The sequence below is a fragment of the Solanum pennellii genome, chromosome 4 (genome assembly GCF_001406875.1).
Source record: "Solanum pennellii chromosome 4, SPENNV200".
Lineage (NCBI taxonomy): Eukaryota > Viridiplantae > Streptophyta > Magnoliopsida > Solanales > Solanaceae > Solanum > Solanum pennellii.
The window spans coordinates 57,879,451-57,898,159 of NC_028640.1; the positions used below are offsets into that span (position 1 = coordinate 57,879,451).

General features: G+C 34.1%; 2 protein-coding genes across 3 annotated transcripts; one reads left to right on the top strand and one right to left on the bottom strand.

Moving 5' to 3' along the window:
• Positions 1-84: 84 nt before the first annotated feature.
• On the top strand, positions 85-11,981 carry LOC107015994. 2 transcript variants are annotated; one of them, XM_015216461.2, is made up of 6 exons: positions 85-273; positions 3,135-3,220; positions 9,090-9,860; positions 9,959-10,180; positions 10,263-10,387; positions 11,163-11,981. In XM_015216461.2, the coding sequence occupies exons 1-6, from the start codon at positions 271-273 to the stop codon at positions 11,261-11,263; spliced, it is 1,308 nt and encodes a 435-aa protein (XP_015071947.1). In that variant the 5' UTR covers positions 85-270; the 3' UTR covers positions 11,264-11,981. The 2 variants fall into 2 exon arrangements, with proteins under 2 accessions (XP_015071947.1, XP_015071948.1); XM_015216462.2 differs by lacking the exon at positions 85-273 and adding an exon at positions 678-3,029.
• Positions 11,982-12,984: 1,003 nt separating this feature from the next.
• Positions 12,985-17,092, bottom strand: LOC107017907 (GDSL esterase/lipase At5g33370-like). The gene is made up of 5 exons (XM_015218194.2): positions 16,771-17,092; positions 15,822-15,949; positions 14,966-15,208; positions 14,084-14,336; positions 12,985-13,447 (listed from the first exon to the last, which is right to left on the bottom strand). The coding sequence occupies exons 1-5, from the start codon at positions 17,057-17,059 to the stop codon at positions 13,215-13,217; spliced, it is 1,146 nt and encodes a 381-aa protein (XP_015073680.1). The 5' UTR covers positions 17,060-17,092; the 3' UTR covers positions 12,985-13,214.
• Positions 17,093-18,709: the final 1,617 nt, after the last annotated feature.

The following is an 18,709-nucleotide window of genomic DNA, read 5'->3' on the forward strand; positions in this document are numbered from 1 at the left end:
ATATATATATATATATATATATATGACATTATTGATGGCAAATATATTTTTGAACTAACACCTTAAACTAAGACTCGCGTTAAATAAAATAAACAAAAAGGGAGATAGTACCTTTGTGTTTTGCTACTGTGGGTTTTTTGGGTGGGTATTTTAGGGATTGGGGAACTCAAAGAGGAGGGAAAACACAAAATCTTTTGATTATCTTTTTGATATTCAAACATACATTACTTCCGGTGAACATACACACAGTTCCGGTGGGTCTTCGAAATTATGGTAAGTTTCTTGGTGCTTCCGCTATTTTCTTCCTTGCTTCAATTTTAAACTAATCGTTAATTTTTCTGAGATTTCTGGCCAGTTCTGTGTAATTGGGCGGCTTCCAATTTTGATTACGACTACTGTTATAGGGAAAGGGAGTAATCCCCATGATGTCCTTCCGATAAAATAACAGTCAGTTTATTTCTCAAAATAACTTTTAAACAGTTTTGTACTTTTTTTTTTCTTTGGTGGAATAACAGAATTAATCCAAACAAGCTCAGAGAAAAATAAAAAGTGGGTCCCTTCCCTTAATGAGATTCTTATATTTTTAACTGGGTGGTTTGTTTGGTATGAAGAAAATGTTTTTCACGGAAAAGGATTTCCTATAAACAAGTGGATTTGTTTTTGTTTTTTTTTTGTGTTTGGTTTGTAAGTGAGAAAATATTATCCCAAAAGTATTTATATGTTAATAGCAAAATATTTTTTATGGTGACGAGATGGGATGAGTAGTGGGATTTCGAGGGTGGCGCGAGGTGGGATGGTCAAGGGGTGGGGGTGGTGGATTAGGTGGGTGAGGAGGAGAGGTTGAACTAAATGTTACTTAAGCAACTTGTTTTCCCTACTTTCATTAGGGAATTTATTTTCCTCACTTTTAAGGAACTTGTTTTTGTAACATTTTGACTAACCAAACATAAGAAAATAGGGAAACATTTTCTCAAAAATGTTTTCCTCCATACCAAACATACCCTTGTGAAAAATGTTAAAGATGAAGAATGAGTTGGTGATATGTTTTTTAATTTTTAGCGTTGTGTTTATCTACTGATCACCCAACAGATGTGGGTTTTCTTGAATGTTTTAGTTTTATATATCATCACATAGAGAGAATTATGTTTTTGTGTTTCTTGACCTGTGTTGCACACTTAGTTGCGCGGACTCTGCATTTTTGATACCGCACCCGTGTCGGATTCTCCAAAAATACACTACTTTTGGCGAATCCGAGACGCACCTGTTGAAATTTTTTAAGAGTCCGAGTAACATAGGTTGCAAGTCATTGAAAAGGAACAACGATTTGTTGTTGTCTGGAATTTTGCATTTATTGGCAACAACTCCCTTATTTACGGCTACCAATGGAAAACACTTCTTTGTTTACCTGCTGTTTGGTAGAGCAATAATATAGCATTGGGCTAAGATATGAAGTATATCCTTAGATCCGTGTTTGTTTGATTGAAAATGAGATATATGAACTTAATTTGAAAAACCATTTCTGCGTGCAACTAGGTAACTTTCTTTCTGACGTTATCTGTGGATTGTAGGCTGTCCGACTACATGCAAAGGACAGTTTGTTATTAAGTTTCTTATATAAATAAAACCTCCTCTATGTTATGGCATGACAGTTGACTTGGATATGTCAAAAATCATTTATATTTGAAGGATCCAAGATTTGATCTTTATGGATTTGAAGTCCATAATTCTTTGAAGAATGGGTTCAAAACATAGATTTTTACGAATGGTCTATATGAAAAATTGTGGGGATCCCTATAGGCTATAACTATACATCTGCCGCCATCTATTAGCACATAAAGTGAAGTTATTAACCTGTTGATATTTGCAAATTGGACAATATCTGAAATGCACCATAAGCTTGCTAGTTTTGCTCCAATCTAGTGTCAATGCATTCATTTGGGATAAGTGTACCTCCATGATTTGCCTTCCTTTAATAATTGCCATTTGTGCATCATCCACCAACTTATGAATTGTTTCTTTTGAAATCTTTCTGCTAGTAACTTCGAAATGATTTTTTTGAAGCTACCAGTCAAGCTTATGGGCCTTATCTCTCAGTTCCAAAACAATTTTCTTCTTAGGAATCAGAGCAATATTATATAAGTGAGGTTGAAGCCTTCTACAATCTTCTTCTAAGTAACGGAAAAGATCTAGGGTCTTCACTACGTCTTCTGTAATCATTAACCATCATGTTTCGTAGAAACTCATGTAAAGCTTATCTGAACCTAGGTGCTTTGTCACCTTCACATGCCTTGCAATCTCCAGAACTTCATCTTCTTCAAATGGTTTTAGGAGCCATATTTCTTCCTCCATAATTTTAGAGAGTCACCCATGCTGAACCTAGCACTCCTGTTTTCCCCATTAGCATACAGGTTCTGATAGAACTTCAAAATTCAATTTTGATTTCCTTAGAATCCTCCATAGTTATTCCATTAATTCTGAACTCCCAATGTGGCTGTATCTCTTATGAACATTTGCCATCTTGTGAAAGAAACTAGTATTAGTATCACCTTGTTTCAACCATAACATCCTTGAACTTTATCTCAAGTGACTTCTTCATATTTGGCTTTGTCTTCCAACTCCATTTGTAAATTGATTATAACAACCTCCTCTTGAAATGTCTAGTTTTGTTATTCTTTTCACTGTCTAGATGAGTTATTTATGCTAACAGCTAGCTGCTGACTTTTCCTATGATCCAAACTTGAAAGTTACTTTTATTCCACTCAGTCATCTCCCTTTTATTAGCAGCAGCTTCTTTGACAGAATAAATTTTGGTCTGTCTTTTTCTATATTCTGTCCACGATTCTTTCACTTTATCCACAAATTCAGCTGGATCTTACTTTTTCTTTGTTTGGCTCAAGAGCTCGGTGAGCTTATATATGACTTCAACTGGGAACGCATTTTACTCAACTGGAACTCAGCAAAAATTTAGATGAGCCGGACTAGTGGCTACTCAGTGCTCCATACCTCTAATCTGCATCTTTACATCTATGGTTTCTTTCCTCTCTAACAAGAAACTTGGCTTCTCCCCCTAGTTGTATATTTCTTGCATAATGATTTTATGTATCTTTAATTTGTTTTATTGTAATTAACTGCAGGGCACACTATGTTTAAATTGTGGTGACAAAGGTTTCACTAACGCATATGTTTTCTGTGTGAAATGCCTAGAAGTTGCTGTGCACCGGTAAGTTAGATCAACAACTGAATATCATTTTTATATGTCAAATATTGTACTATCTCTTTATTGCAATTCATTACCTCCACTAAGTGAGGCTTGACTCACCTAGAAATCCTACCCATTTTCATGGAAAAAATTTGATAGAGTTTCCTCTGTACCAAGAGCATTCCAATTATCCTTCTTTTAACCAATTACCACAACACATAAAAGATCCGCTAACATCAACAACTACAACTCTAAGACACTAATGATCAAATATTTAATAGTCTACTAACACAAGGCTCGCAAAAGCAATTCTCCAATTACCGTGACTGACTTAAGAATCATAACTCCTAGAAAAATGTCAAAATATCATGATTGAAAAGTCAGATAAATAAAAAAGTGAAACGCTCTCTCCGCTATTGCAGTTGGGTTGGATGTCTAATTGTCCGGGCAATACTAAAAGTATCTCTCTCTATTAGTGGATCACAAGTCTGGTGCAGTCCAGGACAACTAACAAAATTTTGAAGGATGAGAAAGAGGGGGTCAATTGATGTGAGCGGTGTGTGGACAATCAACCATTGCCGTTTTGTTTAGGAGAGAAGTATATATGCACATACATATACAATATAAAAAAACAGCACTCATTTCAATTCAAAGTAATAAGGGGGTAAAAGTCACATAATACATTAACTGAGCATCAGTACACATACTTCACAATTTTTTCAAATTAAGTTATTGTCAAGTTGTGAGGGAGCTCCCAAAGAATCAATATCAGACTGTTGACAGTCGAGACTCTAGTATAAGGTGCTCCAGGCGTAATGTGTCTGCCATTGGATAACAATATGTAATGTTGCTACTCATTACAAGTATCTCAATATACATATATCATATATATGCATATCAATTGCTTACATGTATTCTTCAATTATCACTTGGTGATAACACCATAATAACATATAATAACCGTAAATCATCTCATGTGGGTGATTTTATTTTTGAAAGCTGGTAACTTGTATTCCTTAGCATTAAGGATTTGCTGACCACCTCCATGGAAAGCAATCTGAAGTTTCATCTTCTGGTGTGCCTCATGGGTGAGACATGCTATCTTAGCTACTAGCCAAGCTAAACATTTCACCTTTGTTGGGGCCATGCTTTTCCAAGTAGCTTTCCATGGACCCTTGAGACTTTCTGCCATCTCAAATAGATTCCTCTCGCAAACTTTATTCACTGAGAACTTCCCATCTTCATAGTGTCTCCATCTAATTGTTCTTGTCCAGTGGTTGTCCCAGAGAATATATCCCTCATCCTTACAATTTAACTATCCTTTCTACTTCCCGATCATTCAATAGTCTTCTTTTTTTGAAATCAGTAATTTTGTATCATTTCAAGGATCAAAACAGTACTTGGGTAGTACTGAAACCATATTTACAATAGAGCTCTAGTGTCTTTCCTCTCTAGCTATAAAGAATCTAGAACATCTATGATAGACACAGTATCATTAGAAAAAAATTGATTACACCAAAAACATAGCAGTAAGATGAAGTTCAACTTGATCTTCTGCACATCATTCTCTAAGCTCTCAAAACATTTGGAATTCCTCTCCTTCCAAATTGTCCACCAGATACAAGCTCAATTCTCCATCTACTCCTATCCTTGGCATGTGAACATGTTCCCCTCCCAGCTGCTAAAAGCCTCTGTTATCTTGCCTGGCATAGTCCATGATATACCCTTAAAGTTTAGGATGATTCTCCACAAGTGAGGTGTGAATGGACAATGCAGAAATAGACGGTTGACTGTCTCAGCTGTTTCTTTACACAGGAAGCATCTGGATCACAGTGTCATACCTCTGCTCATCAAGTTGTCCACTGTCTTCTGAAGATTTGATTCCAGCTTTGTGCTGTCCACTCTCTTCAAGTTGCGATGTCTGGATTTGTGCAGATAGCAGCTGGATCAGGGAAAGTTTCCTGCGATGAGTCTTTCCTAGTCCAGTTGTCTTTCCAGAAAATTATCATTCTTACATTACCCACATGGTAGCTTATGTTCCTACTTAGAGGTGCCCATAAGGACCTAATAGTTCTCCAAACTTCAACTCCAAAAGTGTCTGTGACTTCATCATTGCACCATGGCTCATCTGCCCATACTTCTGTTGAATGACCTCCTTCCAAAGGGCTCGTCCCTCCTTGTTATATCTCCAAAGCCATTTCATGAGTCAACTGTTGTTTTGCAGCTAAATTTTTTGACCCCCATACTCCTTGTTCCCTGTTCTGTTGTACTATCTCCCACTTCACCAGATTAAACCCTTTGGCATCTTTGTTGCCATGCGGCCCATGCCACAGAAAGTTCCCTCTCAATGTGCCCACAGCTTTGATTACCTTACTTGGCATGGAAAATTGTGGCATCACGTATGTTAGTAAATAGTCCAAAACTGAGTTGATTAAAATTATTCTGCCTCGTCAAGAGAGATACTGTGACTTCCACAATGCCAACTTCTTCCAGTTTTCTCAATAATGCCATCCCACATTTCAAGTGCCTTGTGTTTTGAACCCAAAGGCATTCCAAGCTATACAGTGGGTAGCTTTTCCATCCCATAAACCAAAATGTTTGCCAACACCTAAATTTGTGAAGTATCATTGATGGGAAACATGTTTTTTTTCCTCCGGTTTACTTTCAATCCTGATATAGCGTAGAAAATGATTAGCATCACCCTGAGATAACTGATTTGCTCAGGCTTAGCATTACAGAAAACTGTCATCCGCATATAGTAAGTAGGTTGCGTATTTCCAGTATCTCATCAACCAACCCTGTTTTCAATTCTGAAGCCTTGTATCCATCTGTTTTCTGTGGCAATCTTCGCCATGTTGTTGAAACTCTCCACGGCTATAATAAATAACAAGGGTGACAGAAAGATCTCCCTTTTGAGTCCTGTCTGAGTCCCCTCTCTGCTGAAAACAGCTGGTTTTCCATTAACCAAAATTGGGAACCTGGTAGTTTTGGTGCAGAATTCTATCCATTTCGACGAGCTGTTGCCAAATCCATTTGTTTGAGGATACAGAGAAGGAAGTTCCAGTTGAGATGTTCATAAGCCTTGTCTGTATCCAGTTTGTACATAACTCCATAATTTGTCTTCCCTTTATGAGGGCCACCGATGAGTCCTGATCAACTTGTCAATCACCTTCTTTAGTCTTTCTACCAGCACTTAAGCAATTATTTTGCCTATTCCAGTTATGATCCCTCAACTCAATAGCTCCCACCTTCTTTGGAATCAAAGCCACATAGGTTGCATTAAAACTCTACTCAAAAACCTGTTGGGAATGAAAATTCTGTAGTGTTTGAAGTATATCATCCTTCAACATATCCCAGAAATCTTGGAAAATTGACATTGGGTGGGAAGCCTTCTAGCCCAGGTTCTTTGTTCACCGTACATAATCTGATATCATTTGATATTTCCTCTTTTTTTTTTTTTGATAACCGAGAAATCCATTTGTGACCCGCCCTTTGGACCAATCACAGCCTTAATATTTCCTCTTTTTTAAATGGCGTAATACATGAATGTGCCCTTTAACTTTACCTCATTTCACATAGGTAGACACTTAAACTTGTATGAACTTGAACAAGTAGACACATGAGTCCTACGTGGCATAATACATGTAGGACACCACGTAGGACAAAAAATTCCATGTAGGACATGTGTGTGTATTTGTTCAACTTTATACAAGTTTAAGTGTCTACTTGTACATACCAAAGTTGAAGGGCTTAAATGTGAAATGAGGCAAGTTAAAGGGCATATTTATGTATTATGCGTTTTGAAATTATCTTTCCAGCCAATCTTGCTCTTCATAATATGTTGAAATCTGGCCTAGTTCTTGATAGAAGCTCATAGTGGAGTTTTTGATGCCATCAACATATGTGAAATGAGACCAAGTGAAAGGACATTTATGTATTATGCCTTTTTAAGTTATCTTTCCAGCCAATCTTGCTCTTCATAATATGTTGAAATCTGACCTAGTTCTTGATAAAAGCTCATAGTGGAGTTTTTGATGCCATCAGCATTAGTGATTTCTTCTCCCTCTACCTTCAAAACATCAATTGCGTTGAACCTCTTGTGAGTAGTGGCCACCTTATGGAAATATTTGGTGTTTTATCTCCATTTTTTATTTATTGAACCCTTGATCTTTGTCTCGAAGCTAGTTCTTCATTTCTTGTTACCTCTTCAAATTCCATAGCCAAGTATGCTTTTTGTAGTTTCTCGTCCTCAGTCGGGATTCTTTGGTCTTAAATAGAATCTAGGTTACTGATTTGTGACAAAAATTGGTCCTTTCTTTCTCTCCGGTTATTTTTAGTTGTTCCTACTCCATTCTTTATGACGACCTTTTAGAAGGCTTAGCTTAGTAGCTAGTGCTACTACCAGTCTCGGCCTAAGTACAACCAAAACAAACTCTTTGTCTTCCATTTACTTTATAATATTAACTTAACTAATAACTAATTCAATATCATCTTCTCTTCTTAATGTTGGAAAAAACTAAAATCTAGGTGACCCATTAGACCATCCACGAGCTTGCATTTTATTTTTACTAGTTCTGGGTACGTGTGCGTAAACCGTATGTCAATGAGTATGAACTTTTAAAAATCATATAATATACAATCTTACACAAAAATTCTACCTATTTATATGTATATATATGAGTAGTTAAGTTGACAACGACAACTATAAGTAAGGTTCTTTGACACAATGGATATAATTCTCTTTTTTGTTGTCAAAAAAATTCTCTTTTCAATGTGATTGAATCAGGTGTTAGTCCATCACATGAAAATTGAGAGCAATGGGGTGACATGTCATCTCTATTGTGTTTTACAAATTGAAACGAAATGCTTTATTTCCTAATAGCTTAAGCCTATTCTTCGACTTCTTGTATACTCATATAAAGGATTTTTAAAGGAGTTCTGTTTCCTATCAATTATTGTCAAATTCGGAGAAGCTCTCTTTTTACATACTTATAGCACTTTAACTTTCATTCACAAATTATTCAAAATCATAAAGAACAAGACATAATTACACGTTTAGGGCTAAAATTAATTAGAGGCCTTTTGCTTCACAGGGAAGTTAAAGTATTCAAGAAGAACTATAAATAAAAACGAGCATGAAATACAAATAACAAGACTACACATAAGGGAGGGTAGTTCCTAGGCTATTAAAGTGCAAAGAGCGACCGTTCAGAGTAAAATGATTCATATTGCTGGAGCTTTGGAAAGTGTTAAATATATAGTTCAAAAAATTGCATAGTACACCTCAAAATGAATTTTGTTTTCTCCCCTTCTGGCAAATGTTTCTGACCTCAAAGCCCCAACTTTTATCACCAAAACCACTTACATTTCTTGTTCTCACTGCTATCAATTCCACACAATTCTGCAACAACTGCATTGCATGTACTTATGACATTCTTTTCTCATATTCTATGAAATAGACGAATAAGCAAACAGAAACAATATTTGAAACATGAGTAAACTATTCTTTTGCAAGTCATATAATATAGCAAGTTATTAGCATCTTCTGAACAAATCAAGCAGTAATAAAACTAACATCAAAATTGAACAAGATTATTCTAGACAAAAAAGGTAGAGTTTTTTCAAGGTACTCGATTAGACTCTCCAAGTAAAAGAAATGAATCAATAAAACATAGTTTTCATTGAATATATATATATATATATATATATATATATATATATATAGAGAGAGAGAGAGAGAGAGAGAGAGAGAGAACTACAGAAATAGCACAATACTCAAAAACTAACTGGAAAAGAAAAAATTTACTGGAAATTGTAAACCAAGATGGATTACAGGTAATCTCTTTTGTGTTTCTTTATATGGTTTGTTGATCTTTGCTTATTTTTTCAGCTACTGCCTTGAAAATGTGACATTTGATGAATTTGTTTATTGGGTCTGCGATGACTGTGAAGTGAAAGAGCTAGGCGAACTAAACATCAAGAAATCTGATGCCATCACAGTAGGAAATAAGGATTGCACTAGTTCAAGACATTGTAAAGTGAGTTCTGAAGTAAATATTGATGTTCCCGAGACAACATTAAAGAGGTGTGAAGGTAGGCTTCAACAACTTCAGGAGCCACCTTCTCGGATTGAAATGGTAGAGCATCGCCAGATAGGGGGTGATACTTCAGGCATGAAGATGAGCAAGAAAAAATCTAGTCCTACCTCATTGAGAGATGAAATATATGAGCCAAGACTAGAACGTAGCTCTTCTGAGCAATCCCATGAGTCACAGAAGAGCATTGGGTGCAATGAACGAACTCAATCAGCTAATGTTTCTCCATTGCCAGCTAAGCAATCAAAGGAAGAAGTTACTGCCCCACTGGACAAGCTAGCGAGAGAAAATTTTCAAGCTTTCCATTTGAAGAGATCTTGTGAGGGAGATGTTCAGCCTAGCGCACAGCGCAAGTCTTCTGGAATGACTGAAAAAACAGAGAGTATATCATCGTCTGGCAATCATCAAGAAAAGGAGTCGGTGCCTGGAAAATATATAAGATTAACACCTCAAATTGGAACTGTTTTCAATGAAGAGCCTTCTCAATTTTTAAAAGGTGAACAGCCAAATGAACCCCAACATGCTGGCCAGGAACGAGCGTTGCCTCTTGTCGATTTCATTTGGAGGTCAGAAGATATTTATTGAATTTTAGTTCAGGATATAATCTAACTTATGGATTTATTGTGGTGCTAATGCAAATTTATCCTTTTTGGTGATCTGACAGGGGTAGCTTTAACATACTGAACAAAGAGTATGAGACATTTGATGGACTTTTAGCTCACCTATCGGTTAAAGCATGTCAAAAGGTTTATGAAGAAGCAAGCTTGTTTCCAGCTTTGCTTCAACTGGAAATGCTTCCAAAGTCTGATGTATGGCCTAAGAGTTTCACCATATCAGAGCCCACTGATGATAACATCGCATTGTATTTTTTTCCATCAGACACAAGGTAATTACTTTTATAAGTTCACCATTGACCAGGTTGTTTTATCAAAATTTGGTTTATTATCCTCCTGTTTTTCTTGATTTAGATGTGAAAAAGAGTTCGATCAGTTGGTGGAGCAGATGATCGGCGAAGAACTTGCTCTACGAGCAACCGTAACAAATGCTGAGCTTTTGGTTTTCACTTCTACAGAACTTCCCTTGCTATACTGGAGTGAGTTGTTATTTGATCCTTTGTTTCACTGTCTACATGTCCTTCTTATTTTGGTTTTCCCCGAAGATATGCTTGCTAAACAAGAGACCATGTTCTCGTGCTTCTCATTATTGTGTATATTGTATTGCTAAAAAAGCGCTTCAGGTCCATTTTTATGCCATTAAAAGTTCAAACTGATGGCAAAATTAACTTCATGGGAAAAAGCTGAAAGAAATTGGAGAATTTTTGTCGTTGATTGTAAGGAGATATGGTAATTAGAAGTCGAGGATTGGTGGTCAGGTTACCAAAAAACTGTAAGGCAGAGAGACAGTGCCTTTCTGTGGCTTTGAAAAGCGAGACTTCAAATGGTTCATTTTTCAAGCCCCAAAGCACAGGGCAGAGTTAGCTATGTGCATATTGGATCAAGTCCAGTTTCTTAGAAAGTTGCTTCTTATCATATCCTTTCAACAAAGTGAACAAACTAAACCAGCATCTTTCATGCTTATAAAAGATGAAGGTTTATAACTTGTCATATTGCCAATGGGTTAATGCTTTTTGAGAACTCTATTAAATTTGATAGAGGTTATTTTTCCTAAAAATAGTCACCAGGAAGTTTGGGTCCATTTGTAGTATAATATAATAAAATAAAATCTGAACTCTTTCCGTCATAAGCCTGCCAACTTGAATGCAACACTATAAACTTGAATTAAGGGTGTTCATATTAAATATTACATGTCTTCTAGGTTTTGTGTTATCTGAGGCTCGTTGTTAATCTGCTTTGAAAATAAATTGGCAGGATTTCAGGGTAAGTACTATCTCTGGGGTGTTTTCAAAGCAAAGCGAGATTCCAGTGGGAATACTACGATGCCAAATGGGAGGAGCAAACCTTCAACTTGACCAATTCCTGTGAATGAATTGGCTGTTGTCAGAGATGTCGCGAATGCCAAAACATGGGACAGTCGTTTTAGCCCTTTGAGAACCAGAGCAAACTTTGGGTCTTGAAGCGTCAGGTACTCTTGTTGTTTTGATGTGTTCCTCTCACATGTGTGACCTAGTATGCTGTATGCTTTTTAATGCATATCTGGCGGATGAATGAGAATGTGGCGAAGCATGTTTCTTTTTAGAGCCATCTTGTTGTGGAGTTTTGCCCCATTGAAGAACCTAATGTCCAGTGAAAGTTATCTGATTTAACAAGAGCCGTCTGTTTAGCAGTTAATTCGAGGACCAGTGAGCTACGTAGATGTTCATTTCAAGTAAGAGATATGTAGGGATGGCAATATCAAGCAAGAGAAAAGTTTTAACATTTTCTCTTTGTTAAACCCCATTTTTGGGGCTCATGTTGTATATTCTGATTGTAGATGCAGGTTATGTAATATTAAACTATCTTAAATGTAGGGATGACAGTAAGAGTTGTGGGGGTTGCTTTTCTTTTTCTTTCTTTTCCTCCATTTGTCAGTTTGCATGTTTTACTTTCAATGAGGCCTGTAAGTTTTGTTTAAACAAATAAAACAAAAATCATATGCAATTCCACACAACTTACGATTGCAGTGTAATGATCATAGATCCCTTCATTCATAAAGCAGACTTCAGATGCTGGCAGTTGTGTAAAATCCAATTCATGTTAATGAAGACCCTATCTATTTTAGTCCATACCACTCTTTCTTCCCACTTTTGCTTATTATTCCAAAATCCAAATGTAAGGACACCTCATTATTTGAGGTCTTTGAAGCTCACATTCTTCAGCACATAGGCTAAACTCCCTGATTTCTGTCCCAGCCTTTCATTTGTATTCATTATGCAGTTAAAATTCCCCATTATTGCCCAAACACTATTTATGTAGCCCCAGTGTTGTGAAAGGCGATTGTCTCGTCGCTGATGGCGAGGCGAGTCGATCCTTCATTGCCTATTTGCTTTGTGGTGACGCAGGCGATTTTCAAAATGCGACACCATAGCGAGAAAGGCCATCGCCTTTTGTATTTTTATTTTTTTATTTATAAGAAAAGAGGGTGAGTAATTTAGGGGTTCAAAAGTTAAAAAAGGTAATTTTATGGTTTTCTTTTCAAATTTACACAGTTGCACTCCCAGTCAACTTGATAGACTTCTCTCGTGACCAACCAGACTTTTCCGGCGATTCAAAAGTCCAACCAACACAGATTTGGTCTTTATGGTTTACCAAAGTGAAGAATGCTGTTAGATAAGAAGTTAGAAAACTATACTTGAATGCATGGTTTGTAGTAAAGTTATGTTTAGATCTTGTTGCAAGTCCGAGTATGTGGTGGTGGGGAGATACATTTCGAGATGATAAATCTCAAGAAAATTATTTCTTCTAAAAATGTAATAGATTTTATATTAAGATAAAAAAGGATAAATATTCAAAATCAGAGAGTATAATTTGTGAAATTATTGATAGGAAGCGGCAACTTCCATTTCATTTCAACACAATGCTTATGTGAGGAAATGAGATATTTTGCTCTGTTATAATCTGAATAAAAGAAAACAATTTTTTTAAAACTCATACGTGTAAAAATAAAAATCTCTTATAAAAGATACATACGCTACGTATATGAAAAAGTGAAATATGGAAAACATGGAACATAGAGCGATAAAAGTGAACTCCATTACATTACAATGACCTTATGATGGTAAATGAAGAACCATTCCGCACATACATATATATTACATACCAACACCACTCCTCTAGTTTTATGATATTACAAAATATAACAAAAAAAGGTGACGATACAAGAATAATAATAATAATATATAGTTTAAAACAGCACACTCAAAATGAAGCAAGACACAAATAAATGATAAAATGTTGAAACATTGAGGAGAATTAATTAATTAATTAGGTCCTAGAGTCCAAAGCCATAATGGTGCTGAGGTTCATTGGGCTCATGTACTGGGATGAACCAGTCAATATCTGCTGAACAATGATCCTATTTGCCCTTTCAGATGGATGGAATGGATCCCAAAATGCATATATGTCCCTATTTGGACACAAGTTTGATAATGGTGTACATAGCCCTATTCCATTGTACGGTCCTTGTCCACAACATGCTATCTTTGATGTCACAAATCCTGTGAAAATTGAATTCACACTTATTGTTTGATAAATTTTTATGAGTACGCTAAACTTTTAGTCAACAGACAAAAGTCAAAATATAAAAAAGTATATATAGAGTGCCACAAAAATGAAATACATGTATTGTATTAAAAGAAATTCAACATACATATATATCCTAGTATAATTTTCTGACCAATGAAGGGTGTCTATTGACTCAGTTTAACAAGGGTAGCTCGGCCTCTGGTTACAATCATTTAATTTTGATTATATTTTTTCTGAGTTCTTAAACACTTTCTATTAAGGATATATACTTTCTCCATTCACTTTTCTTTGTCCGTTCCAAAAATAAACTTTTACTTTTACACTGTCATATTTAACTATATATCAAGAATTTTTTTAGTAAATTTCATCTTTAACACTGTCATATTTAACTATATACAAGAATTTTTTTAGTAAATTTCATCTTTAACAGTAATTACTTTTTCTCCTAATCATTTTCCAAAACCTAATATTAAATATCAATCAATATGAATATAACAATAAAATACTCATATGAATCACTACTTTTTACGAGGACATGCAAAGTTCAAATTGAACAAATAAAGGAGAAAAATTATGGGAATTGGTGTATGTTGAGATTGATTACTTACCATAAGCTTGAGGATTAGATACAAAATCCATGTTCATAGTATATGTGTTAGCAGCAATAAATACATTAGCACCAATTTGTGAATTGAGATCAGCCAACATTTGAGTCAATTGAGGGTTGAATAAAGCAGCTGCACGCTGCAATTCTACTGAACATTCCCCACTTCTACTCCTCTGTGCTAATTCTGCTGGCACACAACCTATTGGTCCAGTACCTGTCACTAATACTCTTCTTCCTCCCAAATCATACAACTTCTGCAAAACTCAAAAACCATATCAATTACACAACTTCTCCGTCTTATATTACTTGTCCACGATATCTCACTCTTTCTGTTTACTTTTATTTGTTCATATTCTAAAAATAAGTTTTAACCTTTGCTTGTCCTGAATCGAAAAATTATATTATACTGTATATAGAAGATCAAATCTATATTTTATGTCTACGCATTTAATTTTTAAACCCCCTCAACACAAGTAAGGTGCTAATGAGGGTTCAGAGAAACTAGTAAGCTTGTGGGTTCGAATCTGATTTGCAACATTTTTTCAATGTTTACAGTTTATTTAATAGCACTATTTAGCATGATTTTTTTAACCGCTCAATAAAAACTCTGGCTCCACCGCTAATAGAAAATTTCCTCTTATGTAGGGGACCTTGTTTTGGTTAGGTGGTGCATAATTTGTTTCAAATAAATGCACATTTTCAGATAAGGGGTCTTAATGACCATGTGGTGATAAGCAAGTCTGTCGCACCAACCAACCAAAGCATTCATCATATAACTATATATATGTCCCTACTACATAGCCTTTTTGAAATTTTCGTAGCTCAGTTAATTAATTAAAAAAAGAAAGAAATCGATTTGTTTACATAAATGAAGAGGGATTACCTGTAATATTTTTCTGTATTCAGAGATAAGATAAACAACATAATCAGGTAGAGAAAATTGTCGAGATCTTGCAGAGAAAGGGACCAAATAATAGTTGTTAACAAAGTCATTTCCACCAAGAGTGATGAGGATAAGGGCACTGTTTACTAGCTGCTCTGTTTGTGCTGCTCCAATTAAACCACTTACTCTCCTTTGATATTGTTCAAAGTACTCCAATTGTTTCCCAATTCTTATTATATTTAACTGAAAAAATATCATAAAATTCAATTACAAATATAAACCTTAGCATGTCACTTACTGTAGTAGACATTAATTCACAATCTTTCTAGTGCTATGTGCATGATATCCAATAATTTAAGTATTCATCATTCAAGTTTGACATATGTTATACACTTCCATTTCAACAAATATCTATATCTCTTAAATTTGAGTAGGCACACAGATTTGTATAAAATAAATAAATATAATGCCATATAGGAGATAAAATTGTCGTTTAGGACACCATGTAAGACAAATGTGTCGATTTTTTCAATTTTATACAAATTTAACTATCTACTCGTGTACATTCAAAGTTCAAAAACATAAATATCAACAGATGTCAAGTTAAAGGAATTAGATAATGATATAACATGGCTAATACAACAGAACAATAGTAATCTGGAGTTAGGTAGTTCAACTGAGAGACTAAAAGAGAATCAAAGATATATTCCAGAATTAATTTTAAGTAGAATGGAAAAAGAAAAGAGAAAATCAGAATGAAAAATAGGCATACTATTATAGTTTATTCCAAATTAATTAATTAATTGAGTTAAGTAGGCAAGGATTAATGAAAAAAATGAGATGAATTTTCACATACAAATTGGATGCCAGTGTCATTTAGGATTCCAACTCCAGCAGAAGCAAAGTTTGCTCCAACAAGAAGCCTATCTCCTGTGAGTTGTGGAGCCAAATATGGTAATGTTGGCTCCATACCCAATTGCTCACCTTAAAATAAATAAATAAATCACATCATTAGAATATTTGTGATAAATATAGGTTTCCTAATTAGTACTCCAAAAGAGAATGAGACATTTTATACATTTTATAATAATAATAATAATAATAATATAGTTTTTTAATCAGAGGAGCTTCGAATATCACTACACATATTGAAACAGACGAAGTGAAAATATATATATATAAAAAAATAATTCATGTTTTGTGTTGTTATCTTTACTCATCTGTTTACTTACTTACCTACCATTAACAAGGTGTACCCTTCCTATCAAATTAACTTACACTTACGTAGTAAACTTAAAAATAACATGTTATATAGATTAAATTGTCTGATAATGTTAACAATTATCGTAGTATCAATGTGTATAAACTTAATAAATAATTTACCATAAATTTTAAATATTTTCCAATCTTTTTTTTTTTTGAAATTTGGAATTGAAGTTGGAAGATAGATTCAAATGGATCAAAGTTGTTTATGGTTATACTTTTTTGCAAAAAAAATAATTGGAATGATATCCATGCTCGAATGCTCTTATACAACTTCAAAGTAAAAAATATGTTGAAAATCAAAATTTGAATTACAACTTCAAAATGGATTCAGAATTTTCAGTATCAAACACAAATTTTCAAATAAAAGCGAAAAATTCTTCTAAAAAAAGCGAATAATTTTTATAGCCAAACGAATTCTAAAAATTTCGTAAAGAATAAATATAAATACTAACATATGACAATACGCTTAAATTCGACTGATAATATAAAGAAAAATTCAATCAATCAAATTATATATAACTAAAATATAATTTTCATACTTATAATATCAGGTATGTTGAGTCCATTGGAAAATCGACCTGTGGCACGATGAGTAGGATAGTCAATGCCATAGGGGGGAGAATCTGCCCTGGCACTAGTAACTAAGTAATTATTGTTACCGTTATCTACTAGTGAATCACCAAACACGAAGAAGGCTCGACCTTCAGCTCTAAGCGGAAGATCACAAAATGCAAGCACTAAAAGTACTATATAGTACGATAAAAAAGACAATGAGCAATTCATCATGTAACAGAAATTAACTTGCTCTGTGAATGAATGATTATGCATTTGGTGGATATTATATAGTAGTAAGGGCTTGAGTAGTGAAACATTCAATTAATATTTTTGTTCTAACTTTTGGTGTAGTAGATGGTGATTATTAAAGAAGCAAAAAGGACCACTCCACTGCTCAAGCAAAGATGCCTTAAAGCAGTATTCCCCTCATTCTAGAATACTCCCATCAAGGATGGAGTTACCTTAGTGTTCAAGTGTTCATCTGAAATCTTTTAACGAAAAATTATATTATTTATTATATTAAAAATATTTTTTATGTATATATACGGTAGATGTCAAATCATTTTCGGCTAGTTTGTATATCTACTTAATTATTGGATTTTGAATTCTTAGTGAAAATTTTGGCTTCACCACTACTTGACACACTCATTAAGAAAATAATTACCGGAAAAGGGCCTAAAATACCCTTACAGTATTGAAAATGGTACAAAATTACCCTCCATCCACCTATTGGCTCCAAAATACCCTTTCCACCCACCTATTGGGTCCAAAATACCCTTGTCATCCACCTTTTGGTTCAAAATTGACCACTTATTTAACGGTTTTATATTTAAACTATTTAAATATTTTTTAAAATACGTGGTGCTCAACTATTTGTTATAATTTAACTTATTAGTATAATTTATAAATCAATCCATTACCCACCCATTACTAATTAAATTTCTCTTAATAAACCCATCACATTATTAATGCAAGCTACTGCCAATTGAGTGTATCATACATTCAAGTGGCTAAATAAAAATCACCGATAAACTTAAAAGTCTGACTATGTTCATCTTAATTATTCTTACGTCTCAATTATGTGATGTTACTTCATAGGTAACTTTTTTCAAAATAATGTATTAAAGGTTTTAAAACAAATCATAAATATTTAAAAAATTATATTTAAAAACAGTGCATGAATTAATTCGGGATGTATTACTTGTTTACCTTTAATCATAAATTTCTAATTCAATTTTGAAAGAAAGTGTCCTCCTAAATAAGCGGCTCAATCAAAATTTAATTGGGGTTTTTATTCGGACTCGAATAATTTTGGACGTCATTTTCAAGAATCTATAATTTCATCGTGTTTTAGTAGTGTTTATGACAATTTTGATATTATAATTGGATTATTAATTGAGTGAGGTTTAGTTAGTAATGAGTGGGTAGTGGGTTGATTTATAAATTATATTAATAAATTAAAATTATAATCAATAGTTGAACGTCAAGTATTTTAAAAAATACTTAAAGAATTTAATTTTAAAACAATTAAAAAAGTGGTTAATTTTGAACCCAAAGGTGGATGACAAGGGTATTTTGGAGCCAATAGGTGGATGAAAAGGGCATTTTGGAGCCAATAGGTGGATGGAGGGTAATTTTGTACAATTTTCAATACTTCAAGGGTATTTTAGGCCCTTTTCCGAATAATTACTAACATAACTATTCTATTGGTGCTTTTCAACACAAAAAGATTGAAAATGTCTCGATATTTTATCAAGCATAATAGTGTTTTAAATAGTCAAATTGATAACATAATCTATAATAATATGCATAACAAAAATTTAAAAAGACTAAATAATCTCAACAATTAAAATAACCTAACAAATATTTAAAATTCAAATTCATCCTAAAACTAGGTAACTTATTATTTTAAAAAATGACTGA